This window comes from Pavona decussata, unplaced genomic scaffold (genome assembly GCF_977016875.1).
Source record: "Pavona decussata unplaced genomic scaffold, jaPavDecu1.1 SCAFFOLD_223, whole genome shotgun sequence".
In the NCBI taxonomy this organism is placed as follows: Eukaryota; Metazoa; Cnidaria; class Anthozoa; order Scleractinia; family Agariciidae; genus Pavona; species Pavona decussata.
Window position 1 is genome coordinate 2,583,036 of NW_028145628.1, and position 18,609 is coordinate 2,601,644.

General features: G+C 37.6%; 1 protein-coding gene across 1 annotated transcript; it reads right to left on the bottom strand.

Annotated features, from left to right (window-relative positions):
* Positions 1–8,822: 8,822 nt before the first annotated feature.
* On the bottom strand, positions 8,823–11,038 carry LOC146459148 (uncharacterized). The gene has a single exon (XM_085089876.1). The coding sequence runs from the start codon at positions 10,471–10,473 to the stop codon at positions 9,397–9,399; it is 1,077 nt and encodes a 358-aa protein (XP_084946002.1). The 5' UTR covers positions 10,474–11,038; the 3' UTR covers positions 8,823–9,396.
* Positions 11,039–18,609: the final 7,571 nt, after the last annotated feature.

The window sequence follows — 18,609 nt, forward strand, 5'->3', positions numbered from 1 at the left end:
TCAGCTCCGATATTTCAACTCTTCGTTTCAAGAGCTAATACACTGGCTCACTGTATCAGAGATATGTCCAGAAATGCACGCTAATGAGATGCATAAACTGTATGATAGACATCACAAAGTGTTCCCTAATCTTAATTCTTACTAAAACACACATAATTCTGTCAAACATGAAGGCATATGAAAATGACAAAAGGGTCTGTCCTAAAGAAAGTAAACAAATTCAGGGTAAGGAGCATTTCTGGACATAAGTGGTGACTGTGTCAACCTGAAGCCGGCATTGGCTAATGGAGAGAAATCTGGAGGCGAGGTTAATTCGTAGCTGCACAAGTAAGACAAGTAAGTACCTGTACAAAAGCATAAGATGCCCAATTGTCTTAGCCAATTTTAATAACGACTTCGAAGAGGTCCTTTTCCTAAGTAATCCGCTCTTTTCTTCATCGCTCGCCTCAGGTTACAAATCATACGACAGTTCGAATTGAAAAACAATTAAATAATTCACAATAAGCTGTATCACAGAAATTACCACAATAAAAAGACTAATTCGCTAACTCAGAAAATACTTAATCCAGGTTGCAAGATTCAGGGACGTTTGGAATTAAAACAATAACTAATTATATAATATTACTACAAAACTTACCCGGCATTGTACATTCAGATGAGTTAATTTGTTGCACGTTACCATGGATACCATCCAAAAATTTATGCCACGATACTCGATTCCCTTTAACATGCCGGCAATCACGTGACATGCCGGCATGCGTTTGATGATCAAAAATTATTTTCTTCCAGACGTTAAACTGGGTGATTTTTCCCACGAATGCACGGCGTTCTGCGACACTTTGATCGGTTTCGTGGAGATCCTGTCCCACAATGAAGATACCAGACTTGGCGATGGTGACACATGCTCCACTGATGTCTGTAAGTATATAACTAAGCTGACCATTGACATAAAGTAACCTTTTGTTTTTGCTAGGATGGCAGGCTAGACAGAAGTGATTCCATTGACCATCAGTGAGGTTCAAATTTGTTACTATCCTGCAAACAACAAGATATAAAGTAATTGAAATACTACACGAATTTGTGACATGTTACAAGGGATGAGAAATACCGCAGTTATTTAACAATTACGGGCAATATTATGCTCAATGTGCCCGGCCCGTTGTGATTACTTACCTAGTGGGTCCGCCGTTGTGTTTGAATTCCAAGTTTCCTTCCGCTGTGATGAATACATCCACAAGTTTTGCTTTGGGATGATTGCTTAAACACTGGAAAATAGTTCCTTGTTCTTTTGTCTTGAACCACGCACAGGCAGTGAACCCATGCGTGAAATAAACGCTATAGTTGAAATTAGCAAAGTTTTGGGTGGAACGCGTCGGGAAGTCCAGCATGAAGTCGTTTTCTGGGGTAAATAAAAGAAAATTCAGCATAAGGCTGAGTCAAAGGAGATTGGCGGATAATTGAACGAGTTAAACACTCTCTCTCTCTGACGTAAAATCTACACTAGCTAAAGACAAGGAGATTCTGTTTTGGCTTCTCAGTGTAGTCACTGACTCAGATCCGCTGTTAAAGAGTTTAACTCGGCTCTATCTCTTTTGGAGATTGTGATCGACCGGGATCGATAGACAAGAAAATCAACGAGTGTAAAACAAAAATAAAGACAAAAAGATAGATAATATTAATAAAATAAATTAAACGAGTTCAAATTATAAACATTTTCAAACTCTTGGCTCCTTTTAGAACTTATACCGTAACTCCGAGAGAACGAAAACTAGGGCAGTAAAACTTAATTAGTTGGTTAAAACAAGTCGAGCATTGTTTCCTTTGAGATTGGCAATGGGAAGTGATGATGTCACATGATATAGGAAGAACGTCATGATTCCCAAACGGCGGCCATCTTGGATCCACCATCTTGGTTGCTGAATTGCCCCAAAACTTAAAAACGTCATCCAGATTGGTCAAAAAGTAATAAAAACCAACAGAATAATACTAAAATGATCTAACGACGTGAGAGTTATTGTAACACAATTGCTTTTGCTCATTAAACATGGAATATTCCAATTTCCAAAAACCTATCTGTCGAAATATATGTCTTGGCCATGATAACATTAAATCACCTACCTCCTCAAATTCTTTAAAGATAAAGTTTTTAAAACGTCACAAAGTTTGGTGGCGAATGCTGTGGTAAAAAACGACGACAACAACAACAGAACAAATGTTCAAAGTCCGAGCAGGCAGATCTGCCCTTCCCCTCCCCCCTCCGCCGCCTAGATAGGATTCAAACCCAAGAAACCAATGGTACGTGTCAACGTTTGCTAAGCAATACGCGTGCCGCTCTTTTTATAAACAGACGTCAGGTATCGATTCGTTAACTATACGCAGCATTCTCTGTATTTTATTTCCGAGTAGAGCAGGCCATCGCCCAAAGACACACAAGTCACTTTACATACCTTGATATTCAAAGTTCAACGCTTCATTTGAAAGCGACAATTCCGTGGGAACAATCTTTTCCAGCTGTTTCCAGGAGATAACTGTTCCGCTTTCCCTACCGTTTCCACGCATCATAGATACAATAGAATGTTTATTCAGTAGTGTACCCCAAATGTTTACTCCTCCGATTCTGCCAGGGAATGATTCCTTGTCGTCGTTGTATCGATATCCAAGGACCAGTTTGCTTCCTTTAACAGTAATTTCAAAAAGTCATTAATAATTTGTTATTGTATAAAACAAATAGATTCCATTTTGCAGTGGGTCTGTACTCTGATAACCTACAGAGGACGTCAAAACGTGGTGAGAACATCAGTCACGCTACTCGCCTGCGGCTCGTAGCGTACTTCTTTGTTCTCAGCACGTTTTGACGTCCTCTGTACGTTATCAGAGTACAGACCCACGGCAAAATGGAATCTATTTGTTTTATACAATAACCAATACATTTCGACGCATTTCGTGAGCGAGCATCGCGTTGCCTGAGCTGAGTCAAAAACTTTCCAGCAAACAAAGTTTTGGACCACTACACACATGCAATTGCGATCTTCTAAATTAGAGTATAATCCGAAAGAATTTCAGTAACAATATTTTCAAAACTAGCCTTTATTCCAGAAGGAAATCCTGACCTCAAAATATTACAGCATGTAAGTCGCTTCACTGCGATTTGTAATCGATTACTCGCCATTACCGGATTTCATATTTCGACAAATATTTGCTTCCTTTTCACGTCACAACAAAGTTCTAGCTTTCCTATCCTGGTTGAGGCCACTCTCAACGGTCTTTGTCCAATTTCTTATTGGACAGTTTTCCTTTCCTGAGAAAATTTGCCTGTGTTTGTCCGCTACTCGCAAAAACAGTTTGCAAAACTTTGTTGACCAGTCGCTCTGGCTGTACTCTAGACTCTGATCACGTGCGCTGGTCACACCACTCGATGACGTCAATCGTGCGTCTATACTCTAATCACACACTCCTCTAGACCAATCAAAGCGCGAGTTTTACACAGTTCATTGTATAGTAATAGTAATAGTAATAGTAATAGTAATAGTAATAGTAATAGTAATAGTAATAGTAATAGTAATAGTAATAGTAATAGTAATAGTAATAGTAATAGTAATAGTAATAGTAATAGTAATAGTAATAGTAATAGTAATAGCAATAGCAATAGTAATAGACATGAAAAGTGACTACTAAAATCTCAAAACCTTGGGGAACTCCCTTCTTCACAGTAATTTCTTGAGTCTCTGTCTTTCGTCCGTCCAGCATTACCTCCACGCGACCGCTGCGACTATTCCAGAGAACGCAGATGAAATTAGATCTCTCATCTAAACTTAGCAGCGTGGAATCCACTCTATTAAGGCAAAATAGCAATGTTTGTTGGTCTCTTGACTGAGTTTGGCTGTATGGCTCCTATCGATCTCTGCCGACGATATTTATGTTTAATCCTTTAAGCTGTAATATCGTATAAGAAAAGATTTTGAATAGAATTCACTTCAAAATTCAACGCTAAGGAGTTCTGAAAATACTTAAGAAAAACTTAATAACTTTTTAGAGAAACATCTTCAGCTAGCGGTTGGAGCGGAACTTGAACCCGGGGCGTCCAAATTTCAATTCCGGTGCTCTAGCCACTCGGGCGGCGATGACTTTCTGGCGCGAGTTTTGTTAACCAATCACAGAGCATAGTGATGGAAAACCGAAGTAAACGTGTTATTACTTTCGACACCCAATTAAAAGCCGCTCTATATTAATTGTAAGTTGTGTTATTAGGTATTGCTCTGTAATTAGTGTCAGTCTGCTTGTCATTTAAATAGAAAAAGAGGGTGGTATGTTCAGTGTCATAAGATTAAGCGCGTTTTTCAAAGTTTTGTTTGTTATAATTTGTTTTCCACGTTTGATCTATTTGATATCTTTGTTGTGCTATGTAGCAAATCACCAAATGGCTGGTCCCTCGGGAAACCAGTAATTTTGTTTCCCTCGGCGAACATTGAGATTCTCGAGAAACGAAATTAACTGTTTTCCTCGAGACTTGTCATTAAGTGTTCAGGGTTTCTTGTAAGCGAAAAGGGTAATCACTAATTGACTGACTAATTGATTGATTAATAATTAAACCAACTAATACCTGACCAATTCCCCATGAACAAGCAAGTTCAAACAAAACTCTCTAACATCAATTTGAAATGGGTCCACTGAGTCATTGAGTGCCGTAAATGAGAGCACATGTCTTTTTGATTTGTTCCTTAATCTGATCCATGCACACAAGGTAAACTGCTGTAGCTCCCGTGTTATGGTGGCAGAAAAATTGAGCATTGATGTATTAGTGTCGAAGACGATACTTGTTGGCTCATTTGGAACACCTAAACGTGAACAACAAAGATACAGCATGTCAATGAAAAGCATGCGCGTAACACGCTCATAAAAGAGGCATTACATCCTCCTGGTGGACTCCCAGCGAATTAACCATGCAATGAAACTATAGGTGCTGAAGTGAATCCATCAATTTTCAATTGAGCGTTAGCCCAAGTAAGAAAATGTGAGACCGCACGAGACAAACAAAAACAACTTATTTTCATTGCCTCTTGCGGTCTACCATATCTTTCCTAGGCCTAATGCTGGTTCCTTTACGTAAGTCTTCAAAAACACATTAATAATTCATAAGCCCATTTACCTTTCAAGTTGTCGATAATACATCACGTGCAGTGACTTAATATCGGTAAACCTTCTCCTTATAAGTATGCGGTATTTTATCAGCTGATAAAACACCCCTCATTAGTATGCAGTCCTTTTCTCGCATGCTTTTCAACGTTCACAAAAGCATAATTGTTATGAACTCTCTTGACACACGCTTTTCCAGGAATGTTTTTGAAGCCGTTCAAAAAACTCGCAGCACGTTTTTTATTGGGGCTAAAACCACTCGGCTGCGCCTCATGGTTTTAAACCAGATAAAACACTCCTGCTCGCTTTTTAAACATTACTTTTGCAACACCAGATGACAGTTCATTCAACATGGCCGAACCACAAGTATAGAACTCACTTCTCATATCTATCAGGAAAGCTACCACACTTGACCTTTTTAAATGTCAGCTTAAAACCCATTATTTCAAATAAACGTTTTTGTAACTTAAGCCCCATTCATACCAACAAAACATGTTATATTAAACCAGATTTAACAAAATTAAAATTGCTAACAGAAAGCTGAACCATTCGCTTCGACATAGGATTTAAGTAAACTTTAACTTATGGTTTCATTTGTGCTAAATCTGTAGTCTACCAAAATCCGAAAGAAGCTTTTTTGAAGGAAACAATTTTAAACTGTGTTTAACTAAACAGCTTTTAAACGTGTTTAAGCCTTGTTGTGAATGGGGCATTAGAGTTTTATTATTTTAATTTTATCCTGTGATTATAAATTTTTTAACTTTTAGACTGTAAAGCGCATAAGATCATTTCGCCATGAAGCATGCACTATACAAGTTAATAAATTATTATTAATATTATTATTATTATTATTATTATTATTATTATTATTATTATTATTATTGTTATTATTCAGCACTTTAACTTTCACTGTAGATTCGTTTTTTGTGTCATTAGTGCCGTTCGGCACAGCATTCATTGAATAGTTGTACCCATTGTATCCGTACTGAGTCGACAAGAACATAGTTAATTAAAGGCAATGGTTATGAAACCTGACAAACTTCTTTGTTATATGTTTTTGTTTGCCTTTTTGACCTTGACCCTGCACAAACAACAACAGAATCTGAAATGTGTTGAAACAACTGACCAATTGAAACGTTTTTGTTAAGATATTCAACTGTGGTGTGAACGTTAAAACAAAGCATTGTGCAGGGTGGAGGCCCTTCCGACATAAATTGCAGCACCATTGTTTTCACGGCAAGGTTTCCTAACCAGTCCCTCAATTAACTATGACTAGAAGCACTAATTCTTCTAAACATAAGTGTGTTTATTGATTTAACAAATCGGAAATCAATCCATCTAGCTAACTGGAGAAAAGAAATCAGTATGTTCTATGTTCTTTCTTACTTGAACAAGTGTCTGGTTTGTTAATTTGTACAGCTCCGCGAGCTCCACTCTTAAGCAAACGCCAATCCACCAAGTCTCCGAAATCTCCCGTACTGCATTTGGGCATCACTGAAGTAAAATTATGACTAACGTTTCTCCAGCCACTCCAAATGTTGAAATCTGAAATACTTCCTGTAGAGAGGAAGAGCAGAGGTAACCATCACGCAACGGTCAACTTAATCACCACACGACACATGAAGTTAAAGGAAACTTCCACTGTTGAAATAAATTGACATTAAATTGTTGAAAATACAATCTAATTTGTTGGAAATCACGGAAACCACGGTTGTTCAAATGCTTTACACAAAAGAACTTCTGCTCACTGACAATAGCGGCAACCGTATGACGTCATAAAATCCAAAATGGCGGCGCGGGAATTTTAAAGCGAAAATAGACGATAATCGTATCTAATTTTTAGCACGCTTAAATGTTATTTTTACTTTTTTAACTAAAATTTAGAATTTGGACATTTCGACAACTTAACGTCATTTTGTTGTCAGCGTGGAAGTTGCTTTTTACCTTCGACCACAGTGCGCGAGCTGACATCAAGTAAAGGCTTCTTACGGTTTGAGATTATCTAGAAAATGCATCTTTATAAATATTGGTCAGATAAAGCCAGTGAGATGAAAGAAGTTTGAACAAATATGTTGATTTCAAGAACAACGTCTTGTAGTGGTAGCTTTGAGGTTTATGAAATTGAAGCTTTTTTTTTTGCGGAAATTAAATAAACGCCGAATTAGAACCAGCGGAAATATTATCCCCTAGGAATTGCTAAATTATGTATGGTATTAATCTCGCACCTGATTGGTTTTCATTGTGGACACAAAGATTCCAGAAGCAACAGCCCATTCCCGATTTGCTGGGAGACTCATTATGATAGCGAGGCGACATGCAACGCTTTTCATATGAAAATTAGGTCTAAATAGAAGAAAGATCCTCGCAGTTGAAAAAAGAAGGTCTGAAAAATTCTGAGGCCTGAAGTCTTTTTTTTTCGGCTTTCTTTTCGCAACTGTTTAAGTTGCGTACTTAGTGTAAGGCTTTTTCTTCTATTTAATCTATCATCCGCAGTTCAAATATATGTTTCAGTATATACATATTCAAAATTAGGCTAGTTTGCTTACGAATGAAAATTATTTTCGTAATTAAAACACGCTCTCATAATGAATTTCAAAGCAACTCGGAAACTGACGTGGTATTAAGACGCTTGCGTTCTTTAGATTTGCATAGAAAAACACAGAAAAACTAATAACGTGAAACTGAAAAAAATTAAAGTAAAGAACAAACAAACAAACAAATAGACTTTATTAAGAAATGACGAATAGGAATAGCTGTTTCCATTTGCGTCACAAGTGTTCACTGAGCCAAAAAAGGGGGGCTAAGAATGAGAAATAATAAAATAATTTAACAAGAGGTTAAGAGTAGTTTGTCATTCTCTCACTATCGTGGTTCAATCAATATAGTCATCCTCGAGCTCAGTTTTCAACATATTCATTAAGAATTCATGAATTTTGATCTGAAAATATCATGAATTAATTTTCTGTTCTTTGTGCACGTTAGGTGAACTGTAGTTCCAGATAGACACCCCAGTTCTTGTGAAAGAAATCCTTTAAACTTCAAGCCTAGAAAAATGTTAAATTTTATTCGCCGCGGCTTGTTAATCTTGTATCGTAAATATCCACATTAACTGTAAATAAATAAATAAATAAATAAACAAATAAATAAAACTTATTTTGAATCTCCAACAAACCTTCAAATGAAGATGAAATGTCGAATTCCTGATCACCAGATGTCATCCTTTTTTGTCCTAAGACCAGCTGGCTACTGGGCTCGTTCTCAGGCCCTTCGATGCTCCTGCGGACCGGGGATTTAGCCATCCTTGGGCCGGGGATAAAACCCGGGTTTACTAGAACTACCGGTGGCATTGCCGGTGTAAATTGAACTACCGGTGGGATTGTCGGTGAAATCTTTCTCACGTCATTACCCAAAGTCCCTTTCAAACCGTCGAGGACAATTTCCCGGCGTCCATTTGTAATTTCTGCCATTAAGCATAGCTGATGCCAGTTGCCATCGTTTATTGGTGTCACGTAAAATGAGCTGGATTTAAGGGTTTGAGGATTGGAAAGAATATAAATAAGTTAGATTCTGGAGATTAATAAAACAAGTCTTAAACATGAAATAGAAGTTTTCAGATGACAGCCATATTGGCGAATCCTTGTTTAGAGGGTCTGAATGGGGGGGTCAAAATGTCGGTTGTCGGTTAAAATTTCATTACTTTGTCGGTTGTCGGTTAAGATTTTTGACCTTTGTCGGTTGTCGGTAAATCACAGTTAATAATTAAAAATACACGTTAATTATTCACATTTATTATGCAATTTGCCCAGTTTTAAGACTTTAAACTCTAGACGAAGTGTAATAGTTGTAATAATTCATTATTTGTTTTCACTTAAACCTCGTTAACGCTGTTTTTTAATTTAGCAACGTGCTCATCTACCCCACTTTTGTTTGCAAATCTAGTATACCGATAAAATTCACCAAAGCTTTTATTATAGATGTGAATTTGTTTCCTGTCGACTACGGGGCATCGAAGTAAATCAAGAGAGGTAAATTCTACAAAGAATGGAACACCCACTCTAGCCCCTGGGATAACTAATTTTAATTTGTAAGCTACGGAAGTCTTTTTTCCGAGACGTCCACAAAAACTCACTACACTTATTATTCAACGGCTCTCGTGGCTTTTCTGCGAGGTTTCTTTTTTTTCTCTTTTTTTTTTGCCAAAAATTTGGTTGTCATACATATCAATCTGCACCGTTAAATGGATTTTTTAACTGTTAGTACCTCTTACATGTCGAGACGCACAAATGCACGAACAGCCCTGCCGGATCGGGTAACACACGCTCTGTTGACAACCTCTGAATGTTCTTCAAAATCTGATTCCTCGTCATTCGAATCTGTCTCATACTCATCGATTTGTACTTCTCTGTGATCCTCAAACACCTCAGTAACATCCCCTTCGTCCACAAATTGTATGCTGACAACGCGTTGTGCATTTGCTGACGATACAGTGTTTTCTTCAGGATATCGAAGCCTCTCTTCAGACTCGTCGGTGTGGTGAACGGCGTAGACAGCTGGCGGCAAGGCCCCAGCCTTATCTTTTGTGGTCTCACTCCTAACCGTCCGTTGGCGTACTGGTCTGTAACTCCCTAGCCACTCTTTGATCTGTCCTTCCATCCCTGGTGTTATGTCCTCACTTGGCAAAGGTGTCATGGTAGCTATAGCAGAAAGGGGCATGGCGGATTGAGGTACCGGATAGTAGGATTTGTCATGCGTGTAGTACTTTGCTGCCCATCTAGATGTGCGCTTCAGAGATTCCTTGCAAATTGTTCCAAAATCCTGGGCATATGTAAGTACCGTAAATGTCTCGTGTTTAAGGTGCGAAACAGCGTGCAAATTTTCCACTACTGTTGTGAGCAACGTTTCGAGCAGCAGATCATCTACAAATTGGGGGTTAATGTCCACCACGTTCTTGTATAGCCTTTCTATGCCCTTTTTAAGCAAAGACACAGATACTTGCGTCTTCTGTGATACAGTTCCCTGTGGACCATTGGTTGCAGACGTCTCGCTCAACTGGTAGCGTTCTTTCACCTTACTCACAGTGTCTTTTACATAGCTGTCAATCTTTGTCACGTTCTCTTTTGCTTGTTTCAAGGACACTCCGTCTGGTTTCATACCCTTAGAATGAATTCCAAAGGTATCGTAAAGGGAGCCAAGAATCCCCAGAAAAGATAACGTTTCTGAGAGGCTCGTCACTATCTTCAGTTTTCCAGCGGAAACATCTGTAACAAACAAGTTCTTGTCTACAGAGCATATCCCTTCGATTTGTTTGAATGAGCATGAGTCCTGTGTCTCTACTTTCATCCGATATTAAATTTGGAAGTTCAAGCTGCCATTGCCCATCCGTCACAATTGCAAAATTTTCGCATTTGCCCGCAGGCGATTTCGCCAGGCGAAATAACTTTAACGAAAATCCGCCAATTCCATATTGATGTGCCTGCTCCTTTAGTCCTAAAAACTCCGTAAGATGTTTTTTTTAGTTCAGATACTCCTCTATGAGCTTCTTTGTCTACTGGGACCCTGCTTCGATGACGTTCGATGGCGACTTCTTCACCTTTTCGAAAAAAACTCACGATGACTTTAGCAATCCCAGTCATGACCCGACCGCATGAACAAACAACGAGCAATAAAAAGACAACAGCAGGGCGTCTCGCCGGCTCGATTGTGATCCGCTGTTCTTGAAATGAGACAGCAGGGCGTCTTGTCAGCCTAATTACGAGCCGCTGTTCTAGAAATGAGCCCACGCTGCTCACCGAAAAGAAGGATCCCGTGGATTTAAAGTAATTTGAAGACGAGAAATTCTATAATTCGGCTAAATTTGGAATTAATGTGGTTACGTCCGGTGAAGAAGGATTTTCTGAGCTAGAAATCATCAAAATGCTGTTCTTTCTGAATACAAACATTCCTATCACGTCTGACCATGTCGGCTGTCGGTTAGAATTCATTTGTCGCTAGTCGGTAATTTTTTCCCCGTTTCGTCGGTAGTCAGTAATTTTTTACGCCCTTTGTCGCTAGTCGGTTAACCCCATTCACACCCTCTGTTTACGGTTTTTGCGTCATAAACATATTACGCTTATCACTATCTGATGACGCTAAAAAAATAAAAACACTAAATATTGAAAGGGCATAACAGTTTCAGTTTTCTCTGTAAATTTGAGCCCAATACATCGAAATTCTCTTCTAGAAACTCGAAATTTTACAAATTTTTACAAATTTTACAAATGTATGGCTCATTAACTTTTTTGCCACCCAGCGATTTCGCAGTTTTTAAATGCTGATATTTCCTTCAATATTGCTTGCAAAGAGCTGCAAAATTGCACAAATTGCTCAACTTAATAAGTTTTTTCAACTTTTGAATTTAGTTCATATGTACGGCCACAGCCTCTATGAGTTAAGTCATATGCTAATGAGGAAAAATGTAAACAATGACGTCAGCAAGGATTCGCCTATTGAAGCTTAATGAACCTGTTGAAGAGTGCACAAACTTCTTCAAACGCCGTTTAATGCAAAAATTTTTTAAATTCCGTTTTAAACCAAACCTTTTTTTTAATTCCAATTCAAGTCAAACTGTCACGAGCGTGAACACGATTTAAACGAGGAATCAGGATGAAATTCTGAGGTTCGTACCTTTCTTGGTCTTGGGTTCCCATCACACATCTTCCTGTACCGCTGCACTCAAGGTAAAGTGAAGTCCCGTATGAGAACAGAGTGAGCACACCCTCTGCAATGGTCTTCACCCATAAGCATGCGGTAAACTCGTCGAGTTTTGTAATGTTCCCACGAAAAATAACGGAATTTGAAGTATTTTTGTTAGGGAAATGAAGAGTGTAGTTATGGGCCCCTTCTGTAAAAAATAAAAAGAAACGTAATAAAATGGATAAACTTTATTATGGAAATTTAAAGTGCCTGTTTATTTTGGTGACTTCTATAAATTAAGACGTACACATTAGAAGAATAGTGAAGGGACATATATTCGGGTATAAGCCGAAAATATTTAAGAACAGAGAGATGAAAAAACATTTCTAAGTTTCGAAAGTTGTTGGTCATGAATGTTTGGTGCTGTAAGTCTTTATTGCTCCTCTTTCCTTCTCCTGCACTGCCAGTATTCATTAATTTATTGATCGTGAGTGCATTAATTTTGGCCTTACTTACTACTGCTCTTGCGCGAAAGCTTACACTACATACCTTTCCAGTATTCACAGCGCTTTCCGTAACTTTGATCAACGGTGCAACCACACGTGTTTGAATTCGTTGTGCAGCTTTGAGTACAGCGGGCGAGGTTTCTACGCGGTGAGGACAAGCAGCCCTTCAGGAAAATAGATTTAGAGTTATTTTATCGCGCAGGATAATACCTATTCTGATTTTAAGGGAAAGGGATGGGGGGGGGGGGGGGGCGGCGGGGGTTGGGTTGGCCATTCTGATCTTCATTCCTTCCATCCGGCCTTAGTGGCTCATTAAGGACACCGCGTTTTTACTAGCGCAAACGAACGAGTCCAAACAAGGAAACAAAGTGAGCCAATAGGGACGTTAAGCAGAGACAAAGACGCTAACAAAAACGAACTTTAAACGAAATAAATAAACAAGTAAGTAAATAAATAAATAAATAAATAAATGGGAATTTCAGTGGAATCCAAGAAGTGCCTCTTTTTATTTCTGTTTCAAGGTCGAATTTGAATTTAAAAATTATATTCGCGTTTTCTGAATAATTTCGCGATAATACAAACTCATTTAGTCCGTGTAATGTGGCCGAACTATCAAGGAGTTACAGTTGAAGTAGCGGCTTAAAAGTTCAGAAAGAAAAACGAAAATTAAATACCATGCGTTCACGTTCTCTATAAAACCTAGATGTGATCATGTCACGTTTGTTGGTCGGTAGAGAATGTACTGCGGTATATAAGACCCAAGCAGAACAGTGTTTTGCTAATTGAAACTGTCGTTTTCTGACATTCCTTTTGGCACTAGCAAACTCAGTCCTTCAAGCTTTGTTCAATCAAGCTCTCAATTTTCAATGACCCAGAGACTTTCGGAAATCAGTCATTACCTTCAAAATCCTGGTTTTTTTTTTTTGTTTGTTTTTTTTAATCAAGCTTGATCGTTGTCGGAGTCATACAAACGCATTAAGGAGTTAGCGGTTTTTTTGCTAGAAATGCATACTTTATCTTTGCATTAGTGTATTTCATATAATATAACACGGAGTTTTTTTCTAATTTTCCTAAGACTCCTGTTCGGCTGGGATTTAGGCCAGAAGAGACTTTGGGAGTCTTCCATATAAAAAGCGTGTATCTTTTATGGCGTACATTTTGAGACCTATCGCAAGTTTATGCTACAAAGAAGTGTCTTACCTTTGACTTTTCTTTTTGCACCCCTTAAAGTTGTTCCTTCAGCGAACGTTTATTCATTGAATAATTACGATATCTCCACAAGACCTACTCACCTCACGACTAGCTTCGTAATATACAAAACCTGAAGTTTCACCGTATTCTGTGGGAAGTGATGAATCCTTTGTCTCGTCATTCAGCTGACAATTGTTCTCCAAGCCTCCAGTCGTTCTTAAGTTAAACGATACACATTCCCGAACGCTTACACATTGCATAGCGCAATCCATAGGTGAATAAGCTGTATGGTTTGCGATGACATGATTTGACAAGGCAAAACCTACGGATATAACAAAACAAATTGAATCTCATTACGAAAGCGAGGCTAAGTGTAAAACTTTTCATGAGAAAATTGATTTTGTTTGCATTTGAATGAAAACTAATTTTCATAACAAAAGCTATGCACAAAGCCTCGAGTTTCATAATGCGGTTCAAAGCATTCGGAAATGTCGTATTTAGCTTTAATCTGGAACGAATGCCATTATCCATTGTTATGTACTTTAAAGAGTTCAGTAAGGATTATTCTTACTTAAGCACGGCATTCATGAAAAACAGGTTTTAGTTAGATTCAGTTGTAGTTAGGTATTGAATTTTGTTTAGGATAGTTAGGTTATTTCTAATTTTTATACTCCTGATGGATTTTACCGTGTTTAAATAAAGATTTATTGATTGATTGATTGATTGAATTGCAATGCATTTCCATCTTGGTAATCCATAGGCAAACATAATGTAGTTTCAAAACACTAGGAGTAAATGAAAAGAAGTAAAATCATGCTTTTGGGTTTCTTTTGTGTCGAATTTGTCTTTTAGCTGATGAAGTGAAAGGTTAGTCACCTCCATTAAGGCACAAGCTAAGTAAGCCTGTCGAAAACTCATTAAGTGGAAAATTAACCGGTCATGGTGATTCTTTAGTGGTTATTTCTTTTTACCTTCAAGTCATGAACACAATAATACCCTTGGAAAGAAGATGACGAGATAAAGATCTAATGAAGCCCGTTTAAAAAGAAGCATTAAAACAATCGACCCGGTTAACGCTTGTTTACTCTACTCTAAATATAAGAAAGGTCCTCAAAGTTGTTCGCGCAACTTAAGCGGATGCGACAAGAAACCTGAAAAAATTCAGGCTTGATCGGGATTCGAACACATGATCTCTGCGATGCCGATGCAGTGCTCTACCAACTGATCTATCAAGCAAATATCCAATATATTATTCATATTCATTAACTCTAGTCTCTAAGTCCTTGGTTGAGACGTTAAAAATTTTAATAAATTTCAGTTGTATTTTGAATCCCTACCTTCCTTGACGATTTCAAATCGTTTAGTTTTCACGCAAGGGCTGTAGTGAGTTTCAACCACATGGAAGAGACAGAGTAAAACGAAAACAACGCGTAAATAAGGTTTCATCTTTGAAGGGGATAAAGTGATCTGATGAAAAAGGTAAAAAGGCGTCTTTTTGTTTGTTGAATAAGAAGACGTGTCTTTTTTACCACTAATTTGGTTTTATTCCGTTGCTTTCAAAAGCTGTAAACTTTTTCATGTGCTCATTAGTTTTTCTGTCAATTATTAATAAGACATCGGAACAAAATTGTCACCTAGACTCGATGATGAAGAAACGCTTTTAAGGAAAATCGCTACGACGAATCACCATAAAAGCTTTTCAACTGCCGGCCATTTCTGAGTTGCTTTGAACCTCATTATGAACTGAAGCGAAGCCAAGTGCAAAGTTTTTGTTATGAAAATTAGGTATTATTCATATGAAATTAAAAACAAAACTAATTTTTATATGAAAAGCTTTGCACATAGCCTTACTTTCATAATGAGGTCCACAGAAACTCGAAAATGACCTATTACTGCAGAGAAAGTAACATTACAAGAAAATATTGGTTAATAGCTTTGACTTGAACTGCTACACAAATTAAGATTTTCGTTCGCAGACTCAAAAGCCAAACCAGGCTCTGTACCTCAGGCATATTAAGGCATGGCCAAAAGCCTAATTTGCATGAAAAACTGAAAACAATAGGCCATTTTACAGTTGTGTGCTTAGTGACCTGACCATGGATTGGAAGCGAGGCTGGAGTTGACCTTGTTTTGATACAAACCTCACTGCTTTTCACATGTAGATCATGCTGTTCTTATGCTAACTAGTTGGCATTTACATATGAAAAGCAGTGAGGTTTGTATCAAACCAAGGCCACCCCCAGCCTCGCTTCCAGTCCAAGGCCAGGCCACTAAACACACAACTGTAAAATGGCCTATTATAACATTTCGTACATTAAACAAAAAAAATGTCAAACTTGGTAGTTATATAAAACTTGAAGACCTTAACTGATTTTTGCTTCAAAGTGATGAGCATTTTGGTCACGTGACTTTTAAATGATCATTGATTGTTATAGATCTTCTAAGCCAAATGGGGTATATAAAATGAAGTAGAATTAAATTTCTTTTGATTTCATACGTTTACATGTCAAGGGTTTGAAATGAATTAGCCTTGTTTGCGTGTCCACATCAAATAGCAGTCCTGCAATTACGGGAAATAGGTCACGTGACATTAGAAATGACTTAATAACTTCTAATAGGAATGACAGGTACCACCATACAAGGCTAATTGATAATGAACTTTTATAGTGTAATAGTATAACACCCGAAAAGGTTTGATTATAGTTTGTTTTATATACCCCGTTTTACTTTAAAGATTTTAGACGTTAATCATCAATAAATGGTCACGTGACCAAAATGTTTCACACTTTAAAGCAAGAATCAGTTAAGGTCATCAGGTTTTATCTGACTGCCAAGTTTGACGTTTCTTTATTCAATCTGCGAAACCTTATGATTGTTTTCTGATTTTATGCAAATTAGGCTTTTGGCCATGCCTTAATATGCCTGAGACGACACAACAAGCAGTTATGTGGAAAGTTTGGCTTCTTTTGAAAGCTTTGATTTGATTGTCAGGTCACGGCTACAAGATTTTATTCACAAACTCAAATGAAACCTGTCATAGCCTTTTTGTGCATTACACTGAACAAAGCCATTGTGAGAAAGGCAACACTTTAGCACACGTCAAGATTTTATTCACAGACTCCATACCTGCCAGATTCATTTTGGACATTATATAACGCTGAACAGAAACAACTCCTGCAATTTATCATTGTGAGAAAAGCAATACTTTAGCACGAGTCTGTCTTTTGATCGAGGGTACCAATTTTTCCTTTTTTTTTTCCTTTCAAATTATAAATTACAAAATAACTTTAAGAAAACTTAAACAAACAGAAATCACAGTTAAAACTATAGTTTCTATGAAAAAGACATTTGACTTAAGAGCAGCCGCCTGTAAGAATCGAGAACTGCATTTCAGCGACCACTTGGTCGAATTTCTGATATTTCGTCTGAAGATATCCTTGGATTAACTATTTTCGAAAATCATATTTTAAAGTTCCAAGGTATTTTATTTTTTGAGAAAATTGCAAGAATTTGAAATGCGGCCTAGGTGCGGTCACGGGCCGATGAAACCGCGAAAATTTAGGTCAAAGGACGAAGCCCCGTTCACGGTGTAAAATAACTCAATGAACTTGAAACTTTACACAAACCTAGACCAACCATCTCACAAGAAAATTAATACAATAAACATCCCAAACTCACTGGCTGCTTTCTAAAGCATGCAGATTTGTGTACGCTACTCAAAATGGCCTTGAAACTAATGCCTATTTTCATTAAAATAAAAGTTTTTCTGGTATGTAATTTTCTCTAAATTAAATCTCATATCTCAAAAGACGAAGAAAAGAACTTTATTTGTTCCAAGTTTCAAGCTCTGATTCAAACTCTTTCCCACTCAAGGAAGATCGAATATGCGTGCGATACTTGCGGCTCGCAATTCACGTCACGAATTATGAGATCAGAACCGATTCACAAACACTTGACATCTGGAGCCCGTGAATGTTTCCAAAAATCACATATTGGTCCCTAAAACTAATCAGACTGACTGAAGACAGCCATTTAATGTTTTCCGATCCCAGATTTCTTTCCTATTCTGCTCTAAAATACCCGATTTCACAACTTAGGGGGGCCTGGGTGGGGTGTAATTCGAGTGTCGATGAAAGCCATTTGTTTTCTTCTTAGTCACACTTATTACATTTCGTTTCCCCACGAAAGGTCGAAAAGTCAAGCTTTCCAGTAGCTACATGAAAGTTCCATTTCGTTAGTTATAATTTTCGACTTTATAGAAATAATGAAAGTCCATTATTGTTTTACACAACATGTGGGGTGTAATGCAATTCTGTCAATACAAGGAACCTCTTTTGTTTTGTTTGTTTGTTTTCATTTTGTACATTATATAACGCTGAAGAAAAACAACTCCTGTAAACTTATCATTGTGAGAAAAGCAACACTTTAGCACACGTCAAGATTTTATTCACAGATCTCAAACCTGTCAGATTCATTTTGTACATTATATAACGCTGAACAAAAAGAACTCTTGTAAAGTTATCATTATCAGAAAGGCAACACTTTAGTACACGTCAAGATTTTATTCACAGACCTCAAACCTGTCAGAAAAAAAGGGGGAAAGCTTATAAACTGGTTGTCTGTGTACAGGGGATCCTCATTAAATTAACCTCCAAAGAGTGTACGAGGGTTCCTTGCTTATTTTTTCCCGAAATGTTGTATTTGTAATACATGGCAAAAAATTTAACACATTTAAAATAACAAAATAATAAGGGAGGAGTGGAAGAAGAAGTTTAGTAGATGTCAATCTGTTCACTTCACAGATTATTTAATTGAATCAACGTTAAGCAATTATATGCGCGACCAAAGTAAGTGATTATGTTTATCTTTCTCATACTGAACATGTAACTTTACAATAATGCTACTCGATTATGATCAATATATCACGATATTATATACATCTGTTATATAAGGAAATATCACGAGATAGCTAGTCCTTAGACTGTTCACAGTCCCCCTATTTTTCCGTGGGATTCTCGAGACTGGTACGCTTCGATGGAGCTGCCAGTATCTTGGCTTGTAAAAGCGACCGCGACCTGGGTAGAGTGTCTAAACTACCGATGAGAGC